The sequence below is a fragment of the Corvus moneduloides genome, chromosome 12 (genome assembly GCF_009650955.1).
Source record: "Corvus moneduloides isolate bCorMon1 chromosome 12, bCorMon1.pri, whole genome shotgun sequence".
NCBI classification, from domain to species: domain Eukaryota; kingdom Metazoa; phylum Chordata; class Aves; order Passeriformes; family Corvidae; genus Corvus; species Corvus moneduloides.
In genome coordinates, this window is record NC_045487.1 from 12,513,584 (window position 1) to 12,540,922 (window position 27,339).

Consider the following 27,339-nt stretch of genomic DNA (forward strand, 5'->3'; position numbering starts at 1 on the left):
CAACAACAAATGCCCATATCCAACACACAGACTAAAGTACCCTGATTCCAGCCAGACTGGCCAAATTCTCCAAAACCACAGAGCTGCTAGATTAAAACCATCCTTACGATTCAATACTCAGAGAAATCATCCTTAAATACATAATAATAGGGTTTGAGATGCCATAAAATCCTCTTTAGACAGGCAGAATATTTCTGAATTCTCTTCATATTTACAAGGAATGGGGAGCAGGGAAGCTACAGACTGGGATGTGCCTGGCTGCAACACACAGTTCTGGGGGTGTGCTCACTGCTGCCAGGCTGACAGGACAATAAGTGCCTCTTCAACACCATATATTTAGCAGTACTCTCTATTGTTTAAAAGAACAAATCACATTCGCAGCGGAGAATTCAGCAGCACCAACTAAAAAGCTTGGGAGTACCATCACTAACCATCAGTCACCATTTCTAAACATGACCGTGGGTGATGCATCACAGCCAGCACCAAAGCAGGAGGGAAGAGGTGTTAATTAACCTGTAAACCTGCTCCACTTTGTGCTCCAGATAGCACAAAGGCCCACCGGAATCGGAGGCATAGTTCGCCCTCATTATAAGGCTCTCCACTACAAAGCCGGTGCAAAGAAAAGCCTACTGCTTTGACTCACCACCCCACTTCAGTTCTTTGTAAACATTTTGACATGCATTTCACTCATGTACAAACTCTGCTGCTCCAGAGAATAACCTTCAAGAGAGGTTAATTTCATTATTCAAGGAAACACCAGAAAAAAACTCATCTCCTTGCAAAGTTTCCAGTCTAACTGGTGCATCAGAGCTTGTCTTCAGCCGAACTTTGAACAAACCCTTTCCTTCCCCCTTTAGTTATGTCTGTGTAGTCCATTTCATTTAGTAACAGTGGTGAAAGTCTGGCATTCTCCTCATGCTGTACTGTATACCTATTATGATTTACACGTGTGCCAGCCATACCCTCTGTCCCTACATTCCTATTAATCTTGCCCTGACTTTAAAAGCATCACCAAGAGCAAGGTACAGCAAAAAGCAGGAAGTCCACATCACCTGAATGCACATTTCCTTGGACAGGCCTCCATGAAAGTGGAGATTCAGCTCATACATGAAAGACACATCCCTCTCACCATCTTCTACAACCTTGTCCAAAGTCTCGTTCAGATAAGTGAGATGTAAAATGTCTTTTCTTTCTGTATGTCAGAACTGCTTTGATTAATACAAAGTTTTTAGAATTAGATGTCTTGAGCCACTGGATTGTAGCAAGAGCTGGACAGTTCAGAAAGGCCCCTTTCTGAAACATTTTAGGAAGATTACTGTAGATCAAAAGAAACAATGTAAGAGGTTGGGCTATTTTGCAAGGGGAGATTATATAAACTTCAAGGAGAATTCAAACATTCTTTTTCATTCTTACTTTACTCAGGAAAGTAGGTGATAAATACCAGGCTTGTTCATAAAAACATAGCAATGAATTAAGAGTACAGCTGGCACTGAAGTTCTTCATGAATTATAAATATTTCTCTGGTGGGGAAGTGGGAAAAAGTGGATAAAACCAGTAGGTTCTAAGAGAAGACAAATGAGACTAAATGAGTGGCAAGTGTTTAGCAATTTTGGGTGCCTGCAAACATATGAGCAACTTTAGAAAAGACATACACATGAAGCTAGGATCTGGACTAGAATTCATGGCTCCTGGATCTCACTCTTAAACCATAAATTCAGAGTTTCAGAGACCAGGTAGCACCACAGCAGTGGCTGCCCATCCCTGGCCACCCACATCACAAACACCTCCCTGCTTCACATCTCAGCCACCAGGCCAGTCTGCTAATCTCAGATGACTTCAAAGCCTACCTACCTTGTGATCGAGAGAGCTTAAGAAAGCTGTGTTTAACCTATTACCCCATCTCCTTAAGTACAACAGGGCTGACATCTTACCCATGAAAATCCCAACCACTAAGCAGAGACCCAAGGGGCAACACCAGGCAGCCCAGTTAGGAAAGGCACATGCTGTTATCAGAGTCTGTGTCTGAACCACAGAGAGCTTTAACCTCGTAGGGATCTCTCTGCCACATACACCTGAATATAAAATATGGTCCAGCATCATGTGCAAATGGATAAATCTAAGAAGCACTGCACTAGAACACACAGTTCCCAACAGACTGAGCTACTAGAATTTCAGTCACAAGATGAAAACACAAGCAAAAATTATTTTATGATGGGAGCAAAAAGGATTAAGGGCACAGCCCAGGTATCCCATCTGTACTGGCTGTACTTCTGATGTGCCCATTCTCACGTCTTCTCCTTAACAACCAAGTCAGTGATTCTGATAGACTGTATGCATGCAAATTGGACTAATTTGTTTGACTGTATCCCCAATACTCTAATTTTGCCCTTTCCATCCTTTACCAAGCCTGTCTACCTAAGTGGAAGATGCACTCCCTTCTCTGCCCACTTGCTTTTTTCAGGCCTCCTTTCAGAGGAGAGGTCAAGCCTTTCCTCTCACCAGCCCTCTCTCGTCTTCTTTCTTAAGAGAACATTTTCACCCAGTCTGAGGGGATTGCATTTTGCTCATTCCTGTTTGATGCATTTCTTGTGAGACAGGATCAAATGAGATTGAAGGCCCAGAAGACCCCATGCTGTGCACCTTGCATAAAATGTACTTTCTCTTACACTAGAAAAAGGCTTACATGACATATATTTTTTATAAATATATATCTATGAAATTTTGAAACTAGGCGAAAAACATTATAATATCATAAGGTGGCAAGGAATACAAAAGAAGAAAAAAACCCACAGTGAATAGAATCCTTTTTTATAAAAAAGAAAACTATGCTTAACACAAACTCCTTCATGAATTCTCTTTATACTTCCAGCGACACAAATTCACCATTCTGCTGACACTGTTGCTGACGCTACTGAAAAAATCATCCAAGATGGCTCATTTTAAAATAAAATTTTGCAAGGAGCCAAATGGGGATTTGTAATGGAACACTTCCTTCTACTTAATCACAACATCATTTCTGTGATGGTATAAAATCCATTTGGTCTTTTAATTGATAAACATGTAATATTTTGGGGGTAACTCCCACAAAGACATCCAGCTAAAGGAGAAAAATCTTAAATTACAGTTGCCCAAAACAATCCTCCTCTAATTTACCTAATGCCAACACACAAGAGATCCCTACAGTAATTCTGTGTTCCTAATACTGCTGTCAATTTTAATACTACCTCCAGATTCCACTCGTTTCAAGTCACTGAGAAATTCTAAGTATTTACAACCATCCTTCAAACAAGGAACTATTTCAGCTCTTTGACCTTAGAATCATGAGGTATAAACTTTCAACTTCCATAGGAAAGATATTTTTAAAACGAAGGGTGCATTTCCCAGAATAATGATGCTCTAATACTAAACAGCAGCTCAGTTATTTTGTGTTAAGAAACCAAAGCCCTTCTTACACAATTTCAAAGCAGCAGCTGTGACTTTGAAACTAGGAACTCATTCTGGCCACCTGCTTTAAGACCAGCCAAAATAAACGTGGTGGGATGGTTCCTGTTGATAACCATGGGATGGCAGGGTAGCACAGGTTATTTGCTGTTAGGGCTTAGGCCCTAGACATCACTAACTTCTCCAAGATCTCATCTGGATGAGGACCTTGGGATCAAGATGCATTTGAAAGCTGGATTAATTATTAAGTGCTAGTTTGCAGTACTGTTACTCATGAGGAGCAAAACTTCATTGCACAGCTGAGATATATTGTTCACAGCATGCCATTCACAGTGTGATGTTTTACTCCCACAGCAGATGATACTTCTTAATCCCTTGCCAAACAGAAAGTATTATGGTCTGGCTTATAAGGTATTGGTTTCTTTGAAGAAAGGGTTTATTTTACTGCTGTGTTTTTTGTTTGTTTTTGTTTTTTTAATAAACTCAAAACCATCCATAATAGCAATACCAGTAAACTCAGAATTAGTACTTTAAAACCTCAAACTAGCCCACTTCTTCTAGCCTTACTAAACGCAAAAAGCATTGCAAAAAACAGCATCCACCACTGCAGCTTAGTGAACACTAACTAGACCTTCCTGGATCCACAACCACAGCTGCTGGAGCAGAGTGTACCTCAGAAGCTGTTTCAGGGCCTAATCCTGCTCTCGGCAGAATTAACAGAGAGTTACTGAACTTCAGAAGTAAAAGGATTTGGCCTACAAAATCTCAGCCATTTCTAATTCTCATTGTTAAAAAGCAAATGCAGTCCCCCTCAAAAAACTACACTACAAAGTACTACAGAAGAAAAAGAAACCTTAAATATTTAAAAACATACAAATGTGTTCCTAAAAGTTTAATTTAATATAACACTGCTAAAGAAGGAGAGAAGAAAATAAAAAAATCAGGTCATTCACAAGTGGCCTAAGTTCTTTCTGGTTTCTACTGTTCTTTGCCTTGCTTTCCCCCCTTGCACTCTCCTTGTGCAGAGGCACATTTCAGACAAAGTACCCACTGTAACGCTCACAGAGCCGAGGTGGGAACACGCTCTTCTCCTTATGGCCAGCAAAGGACACACACTTTGATCTTCAAGGAAAAGACTCTGGATGGTGCAACTCAAATGGCTGCTACAAGTTTATTTCCTTTTTTTTTTTTCTTTTCCTATAAATTATCCCTCCTTTTGATATCTATTCTTGCTCTTGAAAAAAAAATACGTACATCAAGTTAAGATGAAAACTGGCCACACAACAAGTCTGTGTTTACAAGCTTAAGAGCAAGTTTCACTTGAACACAGGTCAATGCCTCTTTAAGAAAACATCACATACCAAAAAAATCACACATGGTTAGAACACATCATGAGCAGAGAGGAATTGTGGACTCAGTCTGTGAGGCACCAAGCCAGCCTGAGAAGCCCTTTGAAGTTAGAAAAACATCCTCTGGTCAGAGCACATTTGTGAAACCGTGGGACAGGCGCTTTAAACAACATTCACTCCGAGATCACCTGCGGTGTGCCAGTGGATTGGCGCCTGGGTAACTTCAACAACGTAACCCTTTATATTCCACAAAGATCACTCACTCCAAAAGCTCTCCTATCAACAGCACAGTCACAAAACTGTGTGGCAAAGCATGTACCATTTCCTTCTCTGTACAACACAGGCAGGCAGTTCCAGCAGACATGTGAAGTTTGGGGAAATCCAGCCGTAAGCAGACCTTGGTCAGCAGAAGAAAGGCCACTCTACCTGGCCACAGCAGTGCTGACACAGAGGGAAGGCATCACCCTGCAAGAAGGGCCACTGCAAACCAGTGCTGCACGAGGCTTACAACAGAGTTTAGAACGCAGCCAGGCATGACACAGAATAGTGCTCATCACTTTGTCAGAAGGAAGATTCTTAGCTGTGGATGGCTAAGTCCAGGTAACACATGGGGTTTTTCCTCTCCCATTTACACACAGATAAGACTGAACATCAGAAGGCTTTTCTAGCAAAGTTAGCTCCCTCCACCCAGCTCTGCCACCAGCTATTAGCACCCAGCCCGCTAGCATCAGTGAGCTGTGCCAGCCCAATTTAAAGCACATCCACCCCCTGATCTGGCAGGTCTCTCAGGCTGGAGTGCCTCTCAGAAGTCACTAGCTGAAGGCAGCAGTGGCTACCCAATCCTCATACTACTGGATATTGGAATTGATGAGCAATAGCAGATGATCTTGACTAGAGCCCATGTCAGTTCAGAGTGTGGAAGGAACGAACCTCACCCTGCCTTTGGAAAGGGTTCCTGCTGATATTAGGAGACACTCAGACACTCAGACTCAGACACTAGGCCAGGACTCTTTCCTTTCTTAAAACATACCCCTAAAGGCGCATCATTAGCATTTTTCTTATCTAACCGTTCTGCTCTTCTGTGTTTGACAAGCTCTCCTACTTTCCCCAGTGGTGGTGAAATTCCCCTCATTTTTGAGGAGAGAGGACTGCCAGTGTTGCCATCAGAAACACATGAGGAGGGTCAGATTACTCTTGCAGAGCTAATAAGGGACCTCACAGCCTTTCTGCTTCTCCCACAGGACATTACCCATTGTCTGTTATTCAATTATTGCCAAATCGAGGGGGCTTCCCACTGCAGTGCCTTTGGTTTCTGTCTTTCCAAAATGGGGAAAATCAGAGGTGCCATAGATTAAGGATAGAGTGTTTTAGCAGAGGTTTGTTCTGTATTTAAACAGCACGTGTATGTTTAATCAATAAGCACAAGCAACACCTGCATGCTGCAGTCTAGCTAGTCCCTCCTGGATAGCAGCAAATGTCCAAGGACACAGAGCTACTTCAATGTGCCTTACTTTTGAATTTCATTGCACATTTCTAACAAAAATATTTCTTTTTTTCCTTAAAATTTAAAAGAAAAAGAAATCAAACACCACATCTGGAAAAGAATGCCATGGTAAGGTTGATGACCAAATTCCAGTGAAGTCTATATAGCATCAATGAATACAATACTTCCTTTCCAAGTGCTGGGGTTTTTTTTCCTTTCTGTTGCATATCACCATGTTGTAGTCCAAGAGCAACTGTCTTTCAAAGTAAAGCCCTGTACAATAGCACACAGGAAGAGATCTCATTTACTTCTTTATGCTGTGCATTAGTCCAGAGTTAAAGATTTTGTGTGCTTCCTATCAGTCATAAATAAATGACTGAAAACAGCCCTAGAGTAGAAGGAAAAGAAAAAAAGAGACTGTGGTGCAATACTTTAACAAACCAACCTAATTAGATAAAAAAACACCTTCATACAATAAAAATGTGGCATTTTAATGGGTATTAAGCAGTGCTGTGGGAATAGCCTCTTTCAAAACATGCTTTTTAAACCTATCTGGAAAATTACATTGCTAATTACAAATGGGAATTTAAGTGGCAGTACAGCTGGGAAAAACTTTTGTGAACCTGTCACAAAATGATCAGATAAACTGCATCTGCAGGGGAAAATACACTGCCATTACACCAGCAATGTAGCTGCCAGATTAAAAGAATATTAGTCTCTTGAACCTTCCCCCGTCTTCCACTGATGTGGCAGAGAACCCAATACAAAACTACTAAAAGCAGTGAGAAGTTTCCCCTCTGTTACAGCAGGACTTTTGCATCAAAGCATACCAGAAATAATGCAGAATTTTCAAAAATTATAAAAACAGTCTTACCTAACTGCACTGAGTTAGTTAAAAATATACATCTAAATGTAATTTATTTATGGTATTTGAAATAACTCCTTTTACATGCATATCCACACCAGGAAAAAGACCTTGCACATAAGCTTTGCATAAATAAAAGTGGCTTTAACTGAGATAACCTATGAAGTTTATCCTCAAAATAAAATTAAATATTCAGCATGGCTAAATGAGGCACAGTTTTTCCATGGGAAAAAATATCAAAGTATTATTTATTTTCCTGTAGGTACTTGTTTTGAAAAGCCCTTCCTCCCCACCTGGGCTTCTGCTAAAAACCGCAATCTACATTTAAACAGTGTGTACGCTTTAGAAAATTATCAACCAGCTTTTTTTACAGCAGGAGCTTATGAAATTATTTGATCCACTTTTCATATAGAAAGTCTATGACCGACCATAAATAGGCAAGATCCCAGTATAAACTTACCAGGATTACATCAAAGACCTTCCTCTAGGATCAGACGATTGATTTCCTCAATGCTTTTTAGAATTTCTTCCAGGATATTTTGGGTTATTGCCTTAGACCTTTGCTCAGTTGGAATGACAGATATTCTGTTTGCTAGACTGTGATGTTCTCTCTTTACAGGGGAATGAGTGTCCGTAGTGTATGCACACGTACACTACACGAAGAGAGAGAGACTTGGAAAGTTCACAGGCAAAATTATTATTTGTTGTTTCAAAAAGAGTAGTTTATTACAGAAACTCTGATACAGGCTTAACCGCAGCATCTTACGCAATACAGAGACTGCTTGTTATTCTGTGAGCTCAGGACTGGGACACTTTATGCTCAGAGAAAATTCCCATTCCCCAAACAGGCACTTGTTCTTTCTGTGCACTTAACTTACAAGGCTTAGCCTTACAGCTACTACCCTCCTTACCTAACTCTCCTGAAACTAACTGTCCTGGAACTATAAAAGATTTTTAAGATAGGACAAGAAGAAGCTTAGTCCTTACCTACCACTATCAAATCTTTGGGGAATCAGACAGCAAACTATCTCCAAGGGCAACGTGACACACTACCCACCGTTCTCCTTCCTCCCCCAAGACAAATCTGTCACCTCCGTACCACTCATCATTCGCATCAGAGTATGGATCAAAAGATCCGAGGCTGCTCCCAAATCCCATTTCTCCTGGAAGACAGTACTTTGTTCTGTCACTTCCCTACTGAGTCTATCCCCTTATTTTATGCCTCACAGCATGTGTGGCTGCACCCCAAGATCAAACACCCATGCATGATTTTCTTTCACAGATCTTGAATCACAATGTTATACTTTAATAGGAACCTCAATATATTTAATCCCTTTAAAGCTGCCACAGTAATGCCCCCAAATGCATTAAATTCCACCCTAATTGCAAAATACAAAGTATTTCTCTGGATGGACAGTGCACAGACTGTTCTGACCACATGCCAATCCACCTCTGAGCTAAAGCAACATACACTGCCTGCATTTGTTAGTCAGAAGTCCAAGGATACATGGCTGAAAATTCCAGGCACCTTAGAAGTTCTCTGCTGCAAATTTTCCTCAAAACATAACTGATCTTCCGCATTTAAGGGAGGATCTCACATTCTCAAGGCATTCTCATTGCAAATGATACAAAGAACAAGAGCCGCTGAGCCTGCATTTAAATCCAAACCCATCAAAACTGAAAGCAAGACTGGTAGATTTCCTTTTTCAAGGTGTAATCGAGACACCCACTCCCCATCACAGTCAACTCAGTGAGTTTCAGAGTCCACTGAATTCTCAGATTGAGAAGGGTTATTGGACAAAATTACCAAACTATCACAAAATGCAGAAAAACTGCTTGCCTGATAAGCCTTGTTCACAAGTATTAAATTTTATTAACAACAGCCCTAGGTTTAAGGAACAACTACTTCTCATGTATATTTGGCAGGAACCTTGGTCTGAACCAAGGAACCACAGGGTCTTCTGTTCCCCCTGCTGAGGGGTTAGTGGCTGGTGGGACCCTTTAGGTGTGTTTTTACAGGGCTCTTCTTGGTCATTGAGGACCCTCTCGGGCACTGAAGTCAAAATTTCTGTCTGGTCATCTGAGGAGCAAAATTATTTACACCACCAGAAGTTTTACGGACCAAAACAACAGGATCATTTATTGCCCTATAATATGCAATAGGCCAAACCACAGAATTGCAGAGTGGTTCAGGCTGGAAGGGACCACAATGGGTCATCTGGTCCAACCTCCCTGCTCCAGCAGGGCCATCCCAGAGCACAGGGCACAGGATTGTGTCCACATGGCTCTTGAATCTCTCCAGTGGAGGGAGACTCCACAGCCTCTCTGCATAATCTGTTCCAGTGCTCGGTCACTGCACAGGAAAGAAGTTCTTCCTCATGTTCAGGTGGAAATTTCTGTGCATCAGTTTCTCCCCATTGCCTCTTCTCCTATTATTTGGTACCACCAAGCAGAGCCTGGTGTCCAGCCTCTTGACACCATCCCTTCAGATACTGATAGACATTGATGAGGTCCCCTAGCAGCACCTTTTCTCAAGGGCTACTCCCTTCCTTAAACAATTAGATTCTGTATGACTAAACCAGAAGTATTCCTGACGTATGATGGGCACCTATCAGGTCATGTGAGACGCAAATATGTAGAGATTAGGGAATCCAGTTGAACAATTGCTTACAGACAGAAGCCTGTTGGAAAGCCAAGTCCCATGGCAAGCCAACAGATCGTCCTTATTAAACAGTGGACATGAGGTTACATGGCAGCAGTCTATTTGGAACACACTAACTATACAGGACTTTCCAACTCAAAAAAGGGTGTCTCACATGTTCAGAAGTGCCCCTATAATTCTTCAAATTAGAAGACAAAATACATGCCATATTGCTCTGATGACAATATATCCAGAAGCCTACAAAAAGTAAATGCCCTGTACAACCGTGGCCCTTGCAGAGACCAGGGCAGCAGTGGCTGAAGGTACACAAATCATTTCCCCTTTCTCTTAGCTTACACTAAAAGCCAGCACAGCCCTTTCACCACAGCTAGCACCACTGGCCTTCCACCACTGCAAGAGAAATATCATGAGATACTGCAATACAAACATGCTTTGCTGGCTCAAAAATCAGACACAATGAAGATTTTGCATTTGGAACTTGGTTAATAATTCTTGAATGGAATACAGTCCAACTCAGTCTCCCACAGCTGTAGTTACTCTGTAGGAGTAAATACAGGCTTAGTTTTGCTGCCAATGTTGGCAGATATGACTAAATAAATTCACAGAGAAAGTATATTTGACCATTCCTTCACATTAATTTTTTTAACTAAAACTTTACCTCACTTTCCATGAAAAGAAATCTATAAATATCACATAGTTTGGAAACTCACAGGTATTCAAAGTAACTGGTATATGAAGAAGAAAAGTGGTTCCATTACAAAAAAAAACCAAAAATACTTCAAGTATTTTGTACATCTGAACATCTACCATTTGCTTTCCAACCAGGGTTTGATGCTGACATTCAAAAAGCAAAATCCGTCTGCAAGGATTTCTATAAAGGCCAACATCTGCAGCACTGGGAGCAATGTTCCATACTGATTTAAATATCATCACCGAACAATTATTTCCCCAACTTTGGAAAAACTAACTCCCACAAAGTTTCAATACTCAAGAGATTTCTCTTTCCTCTGTTCATAACTCAACTCAAAAGAAACCATAAAAGTCAACTAAGATCTTCTTCTGAAGGGTGCATACAAATAGCCACTTACTGAGCTCCTCCTGGGTCTTATTACAGATCTCAAAACCTACAGAAAACCCTTCTGTTAATGAATGCTGCTGTAAAGAACATTCCCATATGTCAACAATCATGTGCTACAAATATCCCATTTTTGGTATAACTAAAGTTTTAGTGTGAAGTCTGGACTGCATTATTTACATTTAAGACATTAAAGAATATAACGTATTGTTGTCACTTTTCATCCCGGTTTACAGAAGAAAATATACTCCGTCACCAAGGCCTCCTCATTCAGAAGAATTAAGGTTTCACTAAGCCAACAGGGACTATCAGTACCCCAAGGGACACATATGAGGACTTGACCCAGCTACTACAGAGAATATGCTTTCTCCTTACAAATACCAACCTACGTAACTCCACTTTAGTGGGGGTGGGAGAAGGAGGGTTGTTAGAGACCAAAAAAAGTTCCTTTAATGAGACTGTTTGCGGAAACTTCACGGGCCATTCAGCTTTCCAATCAACATGCCAAATTATGAGTGCACCACATTAAATCTGAAACACCTATAAAACAAGCCCTGATGAAATACAGAGTCTTCCATCTACCGCCTCCATATGGCTCAAGCAAAGTCAACTTTTAATTTCATAACACAAAATATTTAATTTTTGCTTCTCTTCATATGTCAATTTAACCTCTGGCACATAGCTTTGAAACCATATAAGGATGCCTAACACTTTCCATATGGCAACTGAATTGTGGCTTTTAATTGCACCAACTGGTATCATTCAAGGATAATTCCCTTGGAATCCAGCTTTCTGCTATAGTATTGGCCAATTCACTAATCTCATCACCATGGCACTAACGCTTTCAGAGACTCTTTGATTGTTAATATTCATATTATAATTTTCCCAAACCAGAGCTGTCAAGATATACTGTGTACACCACTAATTAAATTATCTTGGTTTGTTGGCACTAAATTTCAACACTAAATAAGATTCTGCTTTTCTCTCTCTCAATACAAAGTTTGGTAATTTTATTTTAAATGCCATAGACAATATTTTTGAGTGCTAAAATACTTTTTAGTCATACCAATATCTAGCACTCCTGAGTCTGTTGTTTATTTTATCCTCAGAGTCAACAAAAATAATTATCTATATAATACTGACATTAATGGACTTGAAAATATTATATTTCAGTTAAAAAGATCACTTCAAGCAGTCACACAAGATAGCATCCAAGGAAACTTTCATTGCTCTTGTCACCATACCAATAAGAAGGCAGTCTTTCAAATGTCACTCTACCCATGAAATGACCCCAAAGTAGTGCTACAATTAAATCCTGCATTTCAACAGCTTTTAAACCATAGCATGTACACAACACTAAAAAAGTCTAATTTCTGTTCCTTTTTTTCATTTTGGATGAATGACCTACCCAGCTGTGTCTTCCATAAGGCAACGTATTTTTAATATGCACACACACACACACACTTTTTAACGGTGGGGGACTGGGAAGGGCTTTTTTTGTAAATTTAGGATTGATCATACTAGAGGAGCAGTGAAGTTGACACTGGTGTTGTCTCCTCTCAGCCATGCAAGGAATGCCCATTAATGTCACTGGCAGTTACAGGCACAGAACAAATGGAGAACAAGCCCCACCTCTGAAGTACTGATGTGCCTCAGCATTTCATACTGTATTAGTCCCAAACCCAAACTCAACTCTAATTAATATCAATGAGGGTTGAACATGAGGATCACTAGCACCAACGAGACCATCAGAAGTGGTAAGTTAAAGTCATTTCTATTTTACCTAAAATGAGTACCTACAATGCGGCTCATTGAGAGCTAGTTTGAAATTTAATCAAAAATATGGTATTTTTTCCATTCCCAAGCACAGATCTCAATGAGACACACAAGAACCTAGTAAAATTTCTTATGGCTTTGAAGATAAAAGTAAATGGAACTAAGCAAATGTCATATTTAATATTCCCCCCTCTAGCACAGAACTATTTCTCAGTTAAATAAATAAATACATGACTATTTGCAAACAATGTTGATTTCCAAAAATAGTTTGTAAAAGTAAACACACTGAATAAATTTAAGCATTATACAGGATAATCCACAGTATCAGAAAACCTTTCTGGATACAAGTTAACTCATTCATAGAGCAGCAAAAGAAGTGTGTTCAGTTGCTCTAGCAGATTTACAGCCTGAGTGGTTTCAATTAGCTTTGAAACCAGAAGATGACTCTGGATCTCATACTTTTCATGGATGCAACAGAATTCCTTTTCTCTTTAATCCTTCACTTTGTGGAAGCTGCAGGCCAGCCCTCGGCCTCCAGAGTCATTAAAACACTTAGAGCAGAGCAGCCCCTGCTGGGCGGGTGGCAATGGTTAAATGAGATCAGAGCTCTCACCCAGCACAGCCAGTTGCAGACACGCCACAGGCGCTGATTTCGGACACACTCCCCTTCCCCTAGCTCATGCCTTCACCCAGCAATCTACCAGGAGATCCTTCTCGAAGACTGGTGTTTTTGGCAATAGCTGGACACTAATTACTGTTCTTTCAGTAAACTGGAGGGGAGAGATAGATGGACAGGACACGACATGGACAACATATCAGCTGAGGGAAGTCTGCTCTAACCAAGAAACTCTCAAAACTTCTGCTCGGGAGGAGGAAAGGTGTCATATGATTGAACTGTCCTTGAGTCCAACACCTCTTGAGTGAATTGATGTAAAGACCTCCCCTCCACAACAACTTTAAATTCCATCATGCTAGCGAGGACTACAAATGAAAACTTTACTGCTTCCCTGTATTAGTCACTCATTCCTCTTGTAAAACACTGCATGAATCCCCTGAACTTCAGTGTCATCTCCCCTGGATGACTAACTTTAGCAGAACAATTCAGTGTCTGTCCTTGAGAGAAACAGCCTTCCAACTAAAACCAAGACTAAATTTTTGGCTTATAGAGAGTAATAGAAATCAAATTGCATTATCACATCCAAGTTCTGATAAAAATTATCCAAATATTTGAATTTTCAGTCTTGGAACCTCTTCAGAGTAAGTGGTCTCCTCTCCCATCAACAGGTCTTTGGAAGTAAGCTGAATTTCATCAAAAAGGCCCTACATACTAACAAAACCACTATCAACAAAGCTCTGGTTAAGGATTCCTACTAGGAAAATTATTTCTAGGACCATTATTTTTTTTTTAAACACAGCTGTATATTTCTGTGAATGCAGATATTTTTGTCAGTGTTTAATCTAGCTCTTTGCCGTAAGCCACAAACACAGCAACTTGGGATCCATTTTGGGGAAAAAAAAAACCATGCTTTACTGAGAAGTCACAGTTTCAGCTGCGACACAATATAACTGTGTCCATAAATTCCACAGAGCCTTGTAAGCTGATTGAATATTTTAGGATGAATTTTGAAGTAATAAGGAGAAGAGTCCTTGGGCAATTCACATGCAACACTACTACATTGTTAGGGACTACACAACTGTCCCACACAACCCTGTGACTAACCATTAGCAGAAGAAACTACTATTTCTACATCTTGAGGAGACTGAAGAACCAAGAGGTTAGACTAAAATTCCCTTTGAATCTTGGTATAATTACACAAGAGATCAAAGGGATCTCAGAAGAGAAGCAGTCATGCAACCTCAGTTATGGAGTCAATAGCTGTGACTCCGAAATCCTTGTCAAAATGACTGTACATATGGCACATCTGGTTCCAATGTAGGATTAGAAATGCATCCTTCCATATTCCAAAACTTCATATTTTAAAGGAACTTTAATGTAGCTGTCACAGCTGCCTGTGACAGGATGACAATTAAACTAAATCAATTAGCAGGTCATACATGCATACAGATACTACCAAATATATTAGGCAATAAATGGCAAATATTTTTGAACATTCAGAAACAGCTCTATAAGGATGACAGTAAAAAGCCTCATGGGAACAGTGCTTTTAAACACACTTAAACCTATTTACAGTTTTATAATGTACTAAAACTGTAGACTAATATTTAGTTAATGGCTTGCTAATTGCTGAGACATCATGAGGAGGACTTCCTCTTGAGTAAGAGGGGAGATACTGTTCTACTATCATTCCAGCTGAGCAGACTTCACAAAACTGCCAACTGAAGAGTGTTGTGAATAGAAAGTATCTTTGACAAAAGATATTTTCTCTTTCTTTTCAGAAAGCAAATTACCTTTGTGGAAGAAAATACATTTCACAAACTGAAGTCAGAGTTTTTACCTTTAACTCTTATACATTAAATCTATGTTTAGCTTGGTGAATTGAGCTTCTTTTCTAGAAAATGTACATGTGAAAGGTAGAACATATCTAAAAACCTTGACTTACCAAAATTGGGATAATTAGAAAATAATTAAAAACATGTGTTTTTACTCTTTGCATCTGTATCTTAGTATGTACTATTATTAATGAAAATTTCTTTCTTTGGACTTACTTTTTCCAAGTAAAGCACAATAAATATCACTTCAACCAATCATACCTGCAAGTTGAAGGTGATTATGCTCATCAGTTACAAACACATCAATATCTTACCCCCTTTGTCTTTACTTCTAGCGACTCTCACGCAATTTATTCTCCTCAAAATGCAATACTGGTGGAATCTAAATGTCATCATTAGCTTTTCCCATGCTACATATCTTCTACTCACTTTCACATCCCACCTAAAATGAAGTGTTCTTGACTTGCAAGTTAATTTTTCCTTGAGACACAAGTCCAGGCTTCTGACAATACAACTGGTAGCTAACAAAGTGAAGAGCCTGCAGGAGGTTTGGTGGCCCTGGCTCTGCTTGCACTTTCAAAGCCACACTGCTTGCTGGGAAGCACAGATTCCAATCTCCCCATCTCTCAGGTTACCTTTCCAGTGATGAAGCTTTCAGGGCTTGATCCAAAGTCAATGGGAGTCTTTCAGTAAACATCAATAAGCTCTGGATCACACCCTGAAACACTATGAGGACCATATCTAAGTAACGCTAAGTCTGTTTACCTCCCATCATGCCTCTTTGTTTAAAGAGACAACATTAAAAATAAATAAAAGAAAACGGCGACTGAAACATTTCCTCCAGCCCTGCTTTACATGAAGGACTGAAGGAAAGAGAAGGGGTGGAAAGTGACCAGTGAAACAACCAGGACAAGTGACTGGCACAGAAACTCTTGTGGATAAAGTCAGCCTCACGTTATTAGCAAAGAGCAAATAAATAACAATAACTCTTCGGGGACTTCTCCTTGCCTGCCAAAATGTCACAGGCAAACTTGTGTACTAATAATCAGGGTTTACAAGCTACCGCACACTGGCTGGGTGCTGGGTTTTCCCCAAAGATTGTTTGTTCCTGTTTGTGAAAGGTTTTGCTCTAACCGTACTGCCCAGACACCACCAGTCAGGTTCCCTTACTCCTCTGGCTTTTGTACCCTCACCAAGTTTGCTCTGCAGCTCCTAACTTCATCAAAGGACTGAAGGAAACCACCCACGGGGCAGCGCCTCGGAGCAACATTAGGGCAAAGAAAACCTTCCTTTGCACAACCGCCCCTTGGGAGGGAAAGAGGGATGTAGAAAGAGCTTTTGCTTTTCACTATTTCAAAAGGAAGGGGCGGGGGGGCAGCGAGGAAGCTGACATACCCTGGCGCTGGAGAGCCTGCACACGGCGCGGTGCTGGCAGCCGTGCTGGAGTCCCGAGCTGCTGCCGCCCCCGGAGTATTTCTGCTTCACCAGCCAGTCCTCCAGCCCTCTGCGAGCCAGAGTGGCGTTCACCGCAAAACTATCACCTAGAAAAGAGAAGACAATGCCGCCGCTGAGCCGCCCGCAGAGCCCGCCCGACCCCCGCGGCCATCCCCGAGCCCAGCCGGGGCTGGGGCTGGAGCCGGGACCGGGAGCGGGGCGGCCGCGCAGAGCGCAAAGCGCGGCGGAAAGTTGAGGGGAGAGGGCAGGGGGCCGGGAGCAGCCAGCCGGACCGGGGAAAGGCGTTCAAAGTTACTAACAGTGAGGAGCCATCCCTACCTTCTGGACTTTCTCTGGGTTTACAAACGGCAGCTAGGCAGATCCGGAGGGAAGTATGTAAGGGAAATAATAAAGGAAAATCGTTAGACACGAGAATAAAATCACAGCAACAAACCGACTAAAATCCGAATAAAGGGAAGGGTCTAAGGAAGTAGCAAGTGAAAGGAACTAACCATGTTTCGAGTGAAGTTTCCCCATCTCTCTGCATTGATCTGCAATTACGATTCATTTGACTGTTTTCAGTAGGGTCAGGTTCGCTTGTTGTTATTTTTTATAGATATATAAAATCCCAGCGTGTTTAGAAATCCATGTGCTCCGCTTCTCCCTGCTAACGCACAAGCGAGCTCAAAGCTCAGCTCCTCTCCTGCAGCACGATCCGGCGTCCCCCTCTCCGCTCCAGCCTTCCTCCTCTCTCCTCTCTTTCCCAAAGACAGAGGCGGTTACAAAAGACCTTACTTCACCCACCGGGGAACATGATTGACACCTCATTGAGATTAGACCACTTGCAGGCAGCCTCCGCCTTCCCATTGGGCCGCGGCGGCAGATGAAAGGGGCGAGTGAGCCTTTTGGAGGCTCAAAAAGGAAAAAGAAGGGGGGGGAAAAAAAAAAAAAAAAAAAAAAAAAAAAAAAAAGAAGAAGAAAAAAGAAAAAGGAGCAGCCGGGGCGCGTTTCACTTCCAGCCAGGCACGGGCGGCGGAGCCGGCCCCGCTCCGCGCCCCGCGCAGCCCCGGGGGCGCCGGGCGGACAATGCGCCCGCTGCCCCCCGGCCCGGCCCGGCCCCCGCCCGCCCCAGCGCCGCCCTCCGCAGCCTGCGCGGAGCCCCGCGGGCCGCCGGCGCTGCGGGGCCGCTCTCCCCCCGCGGGGCCGCCGCCCCCGCCTGCGCAGCAGCAGTGTCCCCCCGCGGGGCCGGGTCCCAGCCGCGGCTCCCCATCCCTCGGGGATGTCGGAGGGTCCGGCACCCCGCACGCCCGGCGGGATGTCCGCACGCTGCCTCCCGGCACCCCTGTACCCGGGTGCGGTGCTGAGCCCCTCCTGTCTCTACTTCGCGGTATCTGGATTGCGGAGGAAGCCAGCATGTCTGGAAAAGCAGTTGTTCTACTGACTTAGTCCTGCAAATCGTTTTTCACGGGCATCCCTTCGCACACAAGTGATCCTAACGAAGTCACTGTAAATGCCAAAATGCAGTTCTCAGGGTCAGGTCCAGAACCCTTTCTCAGTGATTTAAAATGTTGGCAGCAGGAGGACAAAGTCTCTCTCAGCTTTTTTTAATTATTAGTTAAGTAGATGAGATTGACAGAGAATCTCCCCTACTTCTCCAAATTATGAATGGTATATTTTTTACATATAGCATAAACGAAAAGGAAACTTGCTGTTTCATAAAGATAATTCTCACAGTCATTAAAATTTTTGCTTTCTTCCTCTGGCTGGTCATTATATTTCTGTTTATGAAAATCACATCTCCCTTGAGATCCTTGTAGTTCAACTAGGAGAGATAAAAGGGAGTGTGTAGTAGATTCAGAACAAGAAAAAATGAAGACTTCTGAGAATTTAATTCAAAAAACTACTAGTCAAACTATGTAGGGTTTGACCCAGATGGGCCTGGTCCAAAAACTTCAAGGCCACATCTGTGCTTTCAAATCCATACGTTTCAAGCACAGGGAGGAAGGAGTTAGACTTGGGAGCTCATCTGAAAAAAAGATTCAAAGCATATGTAGTAACACTTCTGCAGGGAATTGGGACTGGGAGAGGAGGGTCAGGCTTGGAGCTCATTTTTAGAAGGAATTCCAAAGCACATGGATGTGGTGAAGGTCTGGTATGAAACAACTATGCAGCACAGCCAATGCAATGCCATTAAATGGACCATTTCAAACCAAATTGTTCTTTGGATGATTGCAAAGTCATTTCTCACATTATTCCAACTATTTATCTGTCTAGCGGAGAAAGCCCTTGCATTGTGAAATGCAGCCATTGCAACAGCATCAATTGCTTGTCAAATAGCTAATAACATGCATATTCTGTGAATTTCTTTTTTATGTATTTTAATAATTTATTTGGCCCATTTTTTATGTTGTGTATTTAAAGTGACATATTTGTTCCTTTGAAGATTGTCTCTTGTTTTGGGGAGGGTAAAAGAGGGGGAAAAAGTAATTTAGACGAAGCAGGCTCATTGGGGCATGAACTTCACCTAGAGTGTGAAAACTTGTAAAAATTTTCTGATCCATATTAAGAAATTTTAAATCCTAATATCTCAGGTTGGCATATACTCAAGTACCCTTTAAAACTTCATCAGCAAATATTTTATTTGTAATATCACTTATCTTCACTGTTTATGAGAAATTGAGAACAGCTTAGTGTAAGTGATCCCAAATGGGATGGTTCTATCCATTCATCTTGTGAGATGATGCCTCCATCATTCAGCTCTCGGGAATAAAATGAGGCCTTAGAAATGCCACGAGTTCAGCAGGTCTGAACAAGTGGCCGGGGGAAGAAGCCCTGGCTTTCACAGCAGATTACAGAGGTCCACTTGTGTCGAGGAACTTGCGTTCATAACACAGCCACTCTTGTGCAGAACTGCCTTCACATACACAACATTTGTTAGAGTTTAAAGCAAGCCCTTTCTAATTACAGTCGATGACATACCCTGCAAAACCAAGGTTTTCACAGGAGAGCAAATCTGACAAAAGAATCCCAAATGTCAGTAACTGACTCCATGCACAATGGGATTCATTACTCTACTGCTTGGGCACAGGACTAACACAATTCCAAGCTCGTTATGTTACTCTGGGTATGAATCACAACTGTAGGTAATTCTTCCTCCACCTGCAAGAAAGTAAGTTTTAGCTACTCTCGAAGTGACAAATCTTGCAATTCTTAGCATGGTTTTTCTCAGAAAGTTCCGGTTGATTTCAGGAGGATTTAGCATGGTGTTACAACTAAACAGGAACCTCAAGATTGACTCAGTAGAATTATAATGATCCTCAAACTACAGGGACCTCGAGGCATACAAAGCCTTTTGTTTTTCCATCCATGGGGCCAGAAGTGTGTTAAGTAGTGACGTCTAGTAAAATATCAGAGTAAAGTACACCATTCACAAAACAGTACTAATGATTAAAGGATCTCCAATTCAACCCAGTGACCTCAGTGGAATTCTTAAAGTTAGAAAGCTCTGACGTAGAGTATTATTCATTGCCCTTTCATTAGTGTTGACTACACTGTACTTCTTCAGAAGATGGAAAACCCTTCTAAGCCTTGCTATACGATAAAGCAGTTGATGATAGGAAATGAATCTTAGCCAAGGAACAAGTGAATAAGACCATTCTAGGAATTAATTTTCAATATTCAATAGCATAGAAAAATTAATGACAATAGTTGCAATAGCAAGAGTTACCTGATAGATGAAAGCATCACACTGATTTTCCTGTCTGGGTAGTGGTAAGATACTGCTTTCTTCTACTTTATCTCTTTCCTTTTCTTCCCCTCTCCTGCCATGTTCCCTCCAGCTAGAGATGAAAGTCTGGTATTGGCCTCCCACAGTCTCAGGTGGGTGCTGTTCTCTTCCACCTGGAAGTGGCATGCTGGTCATGCTAGACCAACTCTAGAATAAGTGAGGGTTAACATGTGTTTTTGAAAGTGGAAAAGCCCCATGTAATTCTTTGGAAAAAAAAAAAAAAAAGGCCCACAGAAGCAGTAAAGTGCAAACTGTGTAGCTCCTCCTCTGCACTAAACAATCTGAGTCCATACTGAACAGAAGTGTTTTAAGAAAAGGTTGTTCCATTGTGGAGAAAAAACATATGAGTTTTTCATGCTTCTAAAGATGTTTCTGGTGCTCTCAGCAGCATTGCAAGGACAACACTGATCATATCTAAGATCTTAATATTTCCAGGACCCAGTTGATAAAGAATTTTTAATCTCCTCACTCTCAGAATCATAGATGGTCACAAACCACACTCAGCCTCCATTTCAACCATGTTCCAACCAAACCCCTTTTACTCCATCAACAAAGAACTGCCCACAGCAGTGGTACCTCTTCAACAATTGCCTCAGTCACTACCCTGATGATGCTTTTAGGGCCACACACCCTTTTATGAACATTTAAATTTTGGTTTGGTGACCACATTAGTGCTTTGACTGCTCATTCCCAACACATAAATGGGATGCCTGTCACAAGACACTGTTTTAGCTTTTGGGCCTTTGTCCTTGTACCTCTGGTCTTGGCAGTTTTTTCAGCGCTTTTGCCTTAGGCATTTTTGCAATCTGTCGTGTTAGCACCTCCTGGCTTTAGCAACTTTGCAGCCTTAGCTTATTGCCTCAAAGCTTTGGCATGAGTCTGCATGTGGCATCCTTTCAACTCCAAACATACTTGCTTCACAGGTTTTCCTTGGGTTTTTCTTGGATGTCAGCAATTGCCCTGACCCTAGAGGGGGAAGAAAGACTGATCAGCAAGTTCAAACAGTGTCTGTGCAGCAGAAAGATGCCTATCACAAATGAGCACATTCACTACATCACTTGCCAGATTTTGCACATGCTCAGGTACCATGAGAATTTTTTCCAGGCCTTCTTCAGGGTTATTCCTAGGAATCTTCTGAGAGCCTGTGATGATTGGCTGGAGAAAACCCTGGTGAACTTCAAAGTCCCAGACTGTTAAACCACTGTGTCTCCATACTCCAGTGGACATAGTTTCCATGATTAAAGTATTTTCTCTTTCACCTCTCTTTAAAGCCAAGAAAACCCATCAGGTAGAGATAAATGTTGAGTTTAAGGGCTGGTAGTTCAGGGTGACAAGTGCTGATCCAGTACATGAGCTGTTTTCCACAACAAACACCAGGAGACAGCCAGTTGTCCTTTGTACTGCCCCCACTAAAATACTCCTTTTCAGGTAGTATCACATCTTCTTTTCATGGGATTCAGGAAAATGAGTCTTAGAAGTCTTAAAATAGAAGAATCCATGATGAGGAGGATAAAGATTCATGCCAGGTTATTGTTTGTTTTCTCCATCTATTACTCTGAAAGTCCACATCAGCAACTGCCTTCAGTGAAGGCCGGAGTTTAGAAATGCTTGCTTTTTGTGAATTCCTAATTGTCACCTGTTATGTCCTGCAACTTCTCTCTCAAAGATCTTTGCATAGCTAACTCAGTAATCCAGATTTCAGCTCACCAGAAAAGTGGAAAGGTGAAAAAAAACAGTTGATGCTGCCTAAAACTAGTGAGACTCCTGCTACCATGTATCTCTCTGAAGCTGAGGAACCTGGGCCAGGGCTTTCCCAGCAATTTAGAGGCAATTGGCTTTTTCAGTACATTTTACTGGGTTTTGGATCTAGAATCTGTTTGCTTGGAATCTGACTGCAGATTGACCAGAATAAATTCAAAGATCATACAAAATTAGCAGGATTTTTTCTGTCATAGTTTCCCCAAGGAAAACACTGTTCCTATCCAAATAAAATGAACTTGCAGTTTATTTACTAATCCAAAACTATGGATGTCCTTCATAAAAGGGAATCCTTAAGAAATTTAAAAGTGTGATTTTTCTGAGTTTTCTTTTTCCAGTGGATATTTTGCTGAGATGAAATTTGCTAACAACTGTAACAATATGCAGGGAAAGAGGAAAAATAACTTTTTTCAACATCATATATGGTGTGCTGCACATAAAAAGAAAAGAAGCAGAGTAAAAAGTACTGCCATGACTTCAATAATCGGAACCTTTCCTTTAGCATCTAAGAAATGACAAGTAAGAAAGTTTTAATATAGGAGAGGATTTTTATTTGCATTTCTTAACAATAAGGGTGGTTTATACTCCACCTGGTGTCTTTTCTCACATCATCTTTTATGGGCTTCTCTCAGTGACAAGTACCTTTGTACAAAGGTTTCCTCCCCCCTTCTCCCCCTTCTCTGGTTCTAACTCTCTAGCAGGCTTCAGCATACAAACACAATGGGAGCATTGAAAGGAAGACAGTGGGACACCTCCTTTGATCTTGTGTTCTAATAACTTGTGTATGTTTGTGTCCAAAAACAATGTTCCAAGGCTGTGAGGACTGCTGCTGCCGAAAAGAATACTCATCACAGGGGCGGTGGAATAGTTCAACTGTATTCAGGAGAGTAAAGTAGTGGCCAATAATGTAAACAGCAGACTGTAAACTCTACTAAAATGCTTTGATGACTGAAGAGAGCCCCACTCCACAGCTGACAACACAGACATCACAGGTCTGTTCAAAGCATGGCACTGAGGGTCACCATTAAATCATACAATTCCCTATTACTTTTCATATCCATTCTAGAGGATACTCACTGCACATGGACAAAAGAAACATGTCTTGCATTAAAGCAAATGGCTACTGTCAGATGAGCCAGCTGAGCTCCTCCACTCCTCTGCTACTTGCTCAATGTTGTTGGGTTTTTTAAACTACAAGAAGCTGGATTCCTGTTTTCATTTTTCATTTTTGTAACTCACTGGTGCTTTTCTTTCTGAAAAAGGTAAAACTATTGCTGGAAAAACAATTGGCATGGAAACAAAGCAAGACCAGTCAAACCTTACACACAGAGCACACTGCTTGTGTAAAAATCACTTCTGACAAAGTGGCAACCCACAGCAAGGGGTGGAAGAAGGAGAAAGTTGCTTGATCTCTGTCTTACTAATTACAACTATGATGTGGTAAAGTCTTATACTGTCACATGTTGACAAATCTGTGAACTTTGGAAAGAAAATGTAAGAATCAGGATCTGCACGTATATTTTGTATTTAGGTTCCATCTCTGGAGTATTTTCAGCATATTTGAAACTACAGAGTTTGACAGTCACCCAGGCCTGATTTCCAATATGATAGCATTTGCAGAACTCTCATGAAACGTGAAAGGCTTGAATTCAATGTGTGGTGGTTCAGCACAGCACTTCCGTGTTAGCTTTGCTGGTTTTTGTTGTTTGTTTTTTTTTTTTTTTTTTTTTTTTAAATAAGCATAAATTTCATTGAAGTTCTGTTGCTATAGTAAACAGGGTTGGTGCTGTGCTTACAAATAAGTAAGTGCAAGAAGTGTTAACTTAATAGATATCTGAAAACGAAAAAAAATGTTAGCAAAACTATCTTTTGAGCTCTGTATGAATTATAACAATTCCAAAGTGTTTTGGCAAACACTCATAACCATATCTGAGAAAGAAAACTTTAAAAACTATGCCTGGACCACCATGTCACTGTACAAATCTGGCTCCAGTAACTTGCCACAAGAATTTTGTCTTTCTAAAATAAACTTGGCTATAAAAGAATGCCTTCTTTTGAACATTAAGATACAGCAGAATAAACAATCAGGTTTATCTCCAAGTTGTTTATACATTGAGTCATTGGTTACTACTGATTTTCCCCACAGGTACCCTGTGCACACCAAGGAGTGGCAATGATACAAAGCCTGTGATGCAGCAGGAATACAGGGACTGACACAGGTGAGGAGCAGAGGCACAGAAACAGCCCTTCTCCATTTCCCTGTGTGTGTTTCTGCTCTGCAGGACCGAGCAGAGCCCGGCTGCCTGTAGCCCACAGACAGTCTTGGGGATGCATTACACAAGACTACACCAGAAAAGATCCAAACTATTAACTGTTGAGCATGGTCCTGGCTCAGTACTCAGCAGCTGTGCAGCTCACCAAGGCTTTGAATCAGCAATAGGCTCATTTCAGGTGCAGACCCAGGGAGATGCAGGCATACAGCAGGAGCAGAGAGCGTGTCAGCACTGCACAGCACGGCACACACACACTGCAGGTGACAAGACATGGACAGAGCCCCGTGTGCAAGGAATTCCTTGCAAGGAAAACAGGAATCACTAATGCAGTTCAACTATATCGAGGCCACGAGCACAGGACAAACAGCTTGATCTAAATTGTACTTGCTGTTAACTTATATTCTCTAAACTTTGCTGTGGAAAACAGCTTTGTTTTCAAAATTTACGTAGATTTTTCTTACAAGGGGCATCCAATGGAACCACAACACTGACTCACACAGATAAGACACTATCTTAAATGAGCTTAAAAGTGAAGTCTTTTTCACTTCTACATGGAAACTTCTGAAGGACTGGCAGATGGATAGATATGAAATGACCAAGTAAACTCTGAACATTTTATTTATACTTCTCTGCTTTTATTTTACCATTAACTATGAGTGTTACAAGACTTCGCATCTACCAAGCACAATGCACATTGATTTAATTTGTGTGCTAGATACATGGCCTCTTCACTGTACCTCTGCAACATTTTCATATGGCATTAATGACATAATTATTGCATTCAGCTAAGCTGCATTAGTTTGAATGAAGATAACCCATGGAGATCCACTTTGCTGCTCTGTTCCACTTTCTGTGTCCTTTTGCATTGTGCGGTTTCAAATACATGACAGAAGCTACAGGAATTCCATGATTTGCATAAAACTAACAAGCCCTCAATTCTTCTCCTGGCATTCATAATTTTGCCATGGTGGTTTTGAACCAGTGCCAGACCACGTCTAACCAAGGCAGCATTTCTGCCAGCGTCCTGCAAAGGCAGGGTGCATCATAGCAGGCTTTCCCTTTTGCCTCTGTTCTGGCAGCCAAAGGGCAGACAAGTGAAAGAACTCAGGCACATGAACCACACACCTTGTACTTCCTCACAGCATTACCTACTGCCTTCCCTTGTAGAAGGCTCTTGCAGTGTCTTAAGAGAATCTTTCCCTATAAGACTCCTTCAGTATTATGAGGCAGATATAGGACTGTGGCTGGATCATTGCTGCTAATACCACCTTCACACAATAAGAGAACAGTGTCTTATTTATTCATCCAAATTTAGATTTTAAAAAATACAAATTCCTGAAAATACACTAGGTGGAATTTATCTTCCTTTACGGTCAATGGAGAGAAATGGGTGATTCATGTGACCTATTTTATATGTCTCTATGAAGTTGAAATGAATCATCTTCTAAAAGTACCTATTAGGACACGATTTGTCTCATCTTAATATAGACATTTGAAATAGGTCAGATGAACGGGTTATTCCCCTCCCTTGGCTATAAGGGGAGACCAGGTGACCAGATCAAGTGACAATATTGTAGACAGCCAAAGCTGGGTGAGATACATTCCACTTTGTGCATATGGAGCAAGACTTAAAGTTCTTCTTGCCCCTGGTCTCAAAGGGAGGGGTGACTTTTCTTTTTTTAAACACAAAAAGAATACTCCTGCATGCTATGCACTGTAAAACATTCAGGAGATCAGAGAGAAGAAAATGCTACTAAGCTGGACAAGGCTCGAGTGAGATGTACAAAAGTGTGAAAGATCACACCTCTGTCACCGTACAGAAGACAGTCAATGTGTGAATTACAGTGTGCTAAGCCAATTCTTGTATGTGTAGTTGTGGCTCTGTGGAATGTTTCGAGGTGTGTTTTCTGTTTCTGCAAGGAGTTAGAATGTCACCAGAAAAAGTTTCTAACTGCTCTGGTCTTAGGGTCTGCTCTAATCAGCCCTCTTGTGCAGACAGATCCTGTCCAGAAAGACATCGTGACCAGATCAGCCATTCCCATCAACCTCAAGCAGACAAAACAGATGCAAGAACAGCTATTCAATCTCTACTGCTCTGGTACTCCTAACCAGCTAAACAGTGGGAGTACCATAGCTTACATAGGCTCCAGGAAAGCTAGGGCAAACCAACATAAGGGAAATTCACTGACAATCTCTAAATACAGAGAAGTCATTTCAGACTCAAGAATTCCCTGAATAACTGAGAGATGATTGAGTGGAAGTATCATGATATGTTAACCCTATTATATTCTTCCCCAGGCATCTGCTTTTTTTCACTGTTAGAGACCAGTGCCCTGTTCAGCAATTCTTGATCTACCTACCACAGAAAAATAAAGTGGATCATGAGTGTTTCAGACCAACTGAAGAAGTTCATTAGTATAGTCCCCATGGAAGAGAGGAAGAAAATTCTTGCACCGAGTTCAACTAAGCCACTGAGCTGGTCTGGAGGCTCCATACTGATTTCAAGAGACCCATGAGGTACTATTCATTCTCTTTATGTCTGAGTAGCTGTACAATAATATCCACATTATTAAAATAAAATCTTGTTTCATAAGACAGTTTCCTCATATGTTCTGAGTATTTCCTACTGAGAGTGGGAAGGCATTAATAAAACTGGATTTAAAATTCTACAAATCAGCATAAATCTCTATGGAGAAAGAATATACTTCAGCTCTTCCCCGCTGTTGGATTATTGTTGAATACCCTATGGTTCTCCACAAATTCTTTTCTGTAGCACAGACCAATGAGACGGATAATGGAACTTTTGTTTATAAATTCTATATTCTCTTTACTATAATGTCTCATATTTTAATAGCTCATCTTTCACACAATGGAATTGTACTCAGAATTATGGCACTCTGGCAGATAGTTAAGGAGTTTAAATGTATCAGTCTTAAATCAGGCCAAAGAGGACTAACAACCTAGAAGCTGACATAGCCTCCCCCT

The 27,339-nt window shown here is 41.3% G+C and overlaps 1 protein-coding gene across 2 annotated transcripts in view; it reads right to left on the reverse strand.

Annotated features, from left to right (window-relative positions):
* The window catches only part of NKD1 (NKD inhibitor of WNT signaling pathway 1), a 108,858-nt gene extending 91,319 nt beyond the window's left edge, over positions 1-17,539 (reverse strand). The window contains exons 1-3 of one of the 2 annotated variants that reach the window (XM_032121817.1): positions 17,049-17,539; positions 16,876-16,908; positions 16,498-16,643 (exon numbers count right to left, since the gene is read on the reverse strand). In XM_032121817.1, coding sequence (XP_031977708.1) covers positions 16,498-16,643; positions 16,876-16,908; positions 17,049-17,073 — 204 coding nt within the window. In that variant the 5' untranslated portion in view covers positions 17,074-17,539. The remainder of the gene's footprint in view (positions 1-16,497; positions 16,644-16,875; positions 16,909-17,048) is intronic. The other variant, XM_032121816.1, reaches the window with a different exon arrangement.
* Between the last annotated feature and the right edge of the window lie 9,800 nt (positions 17,540-27,339).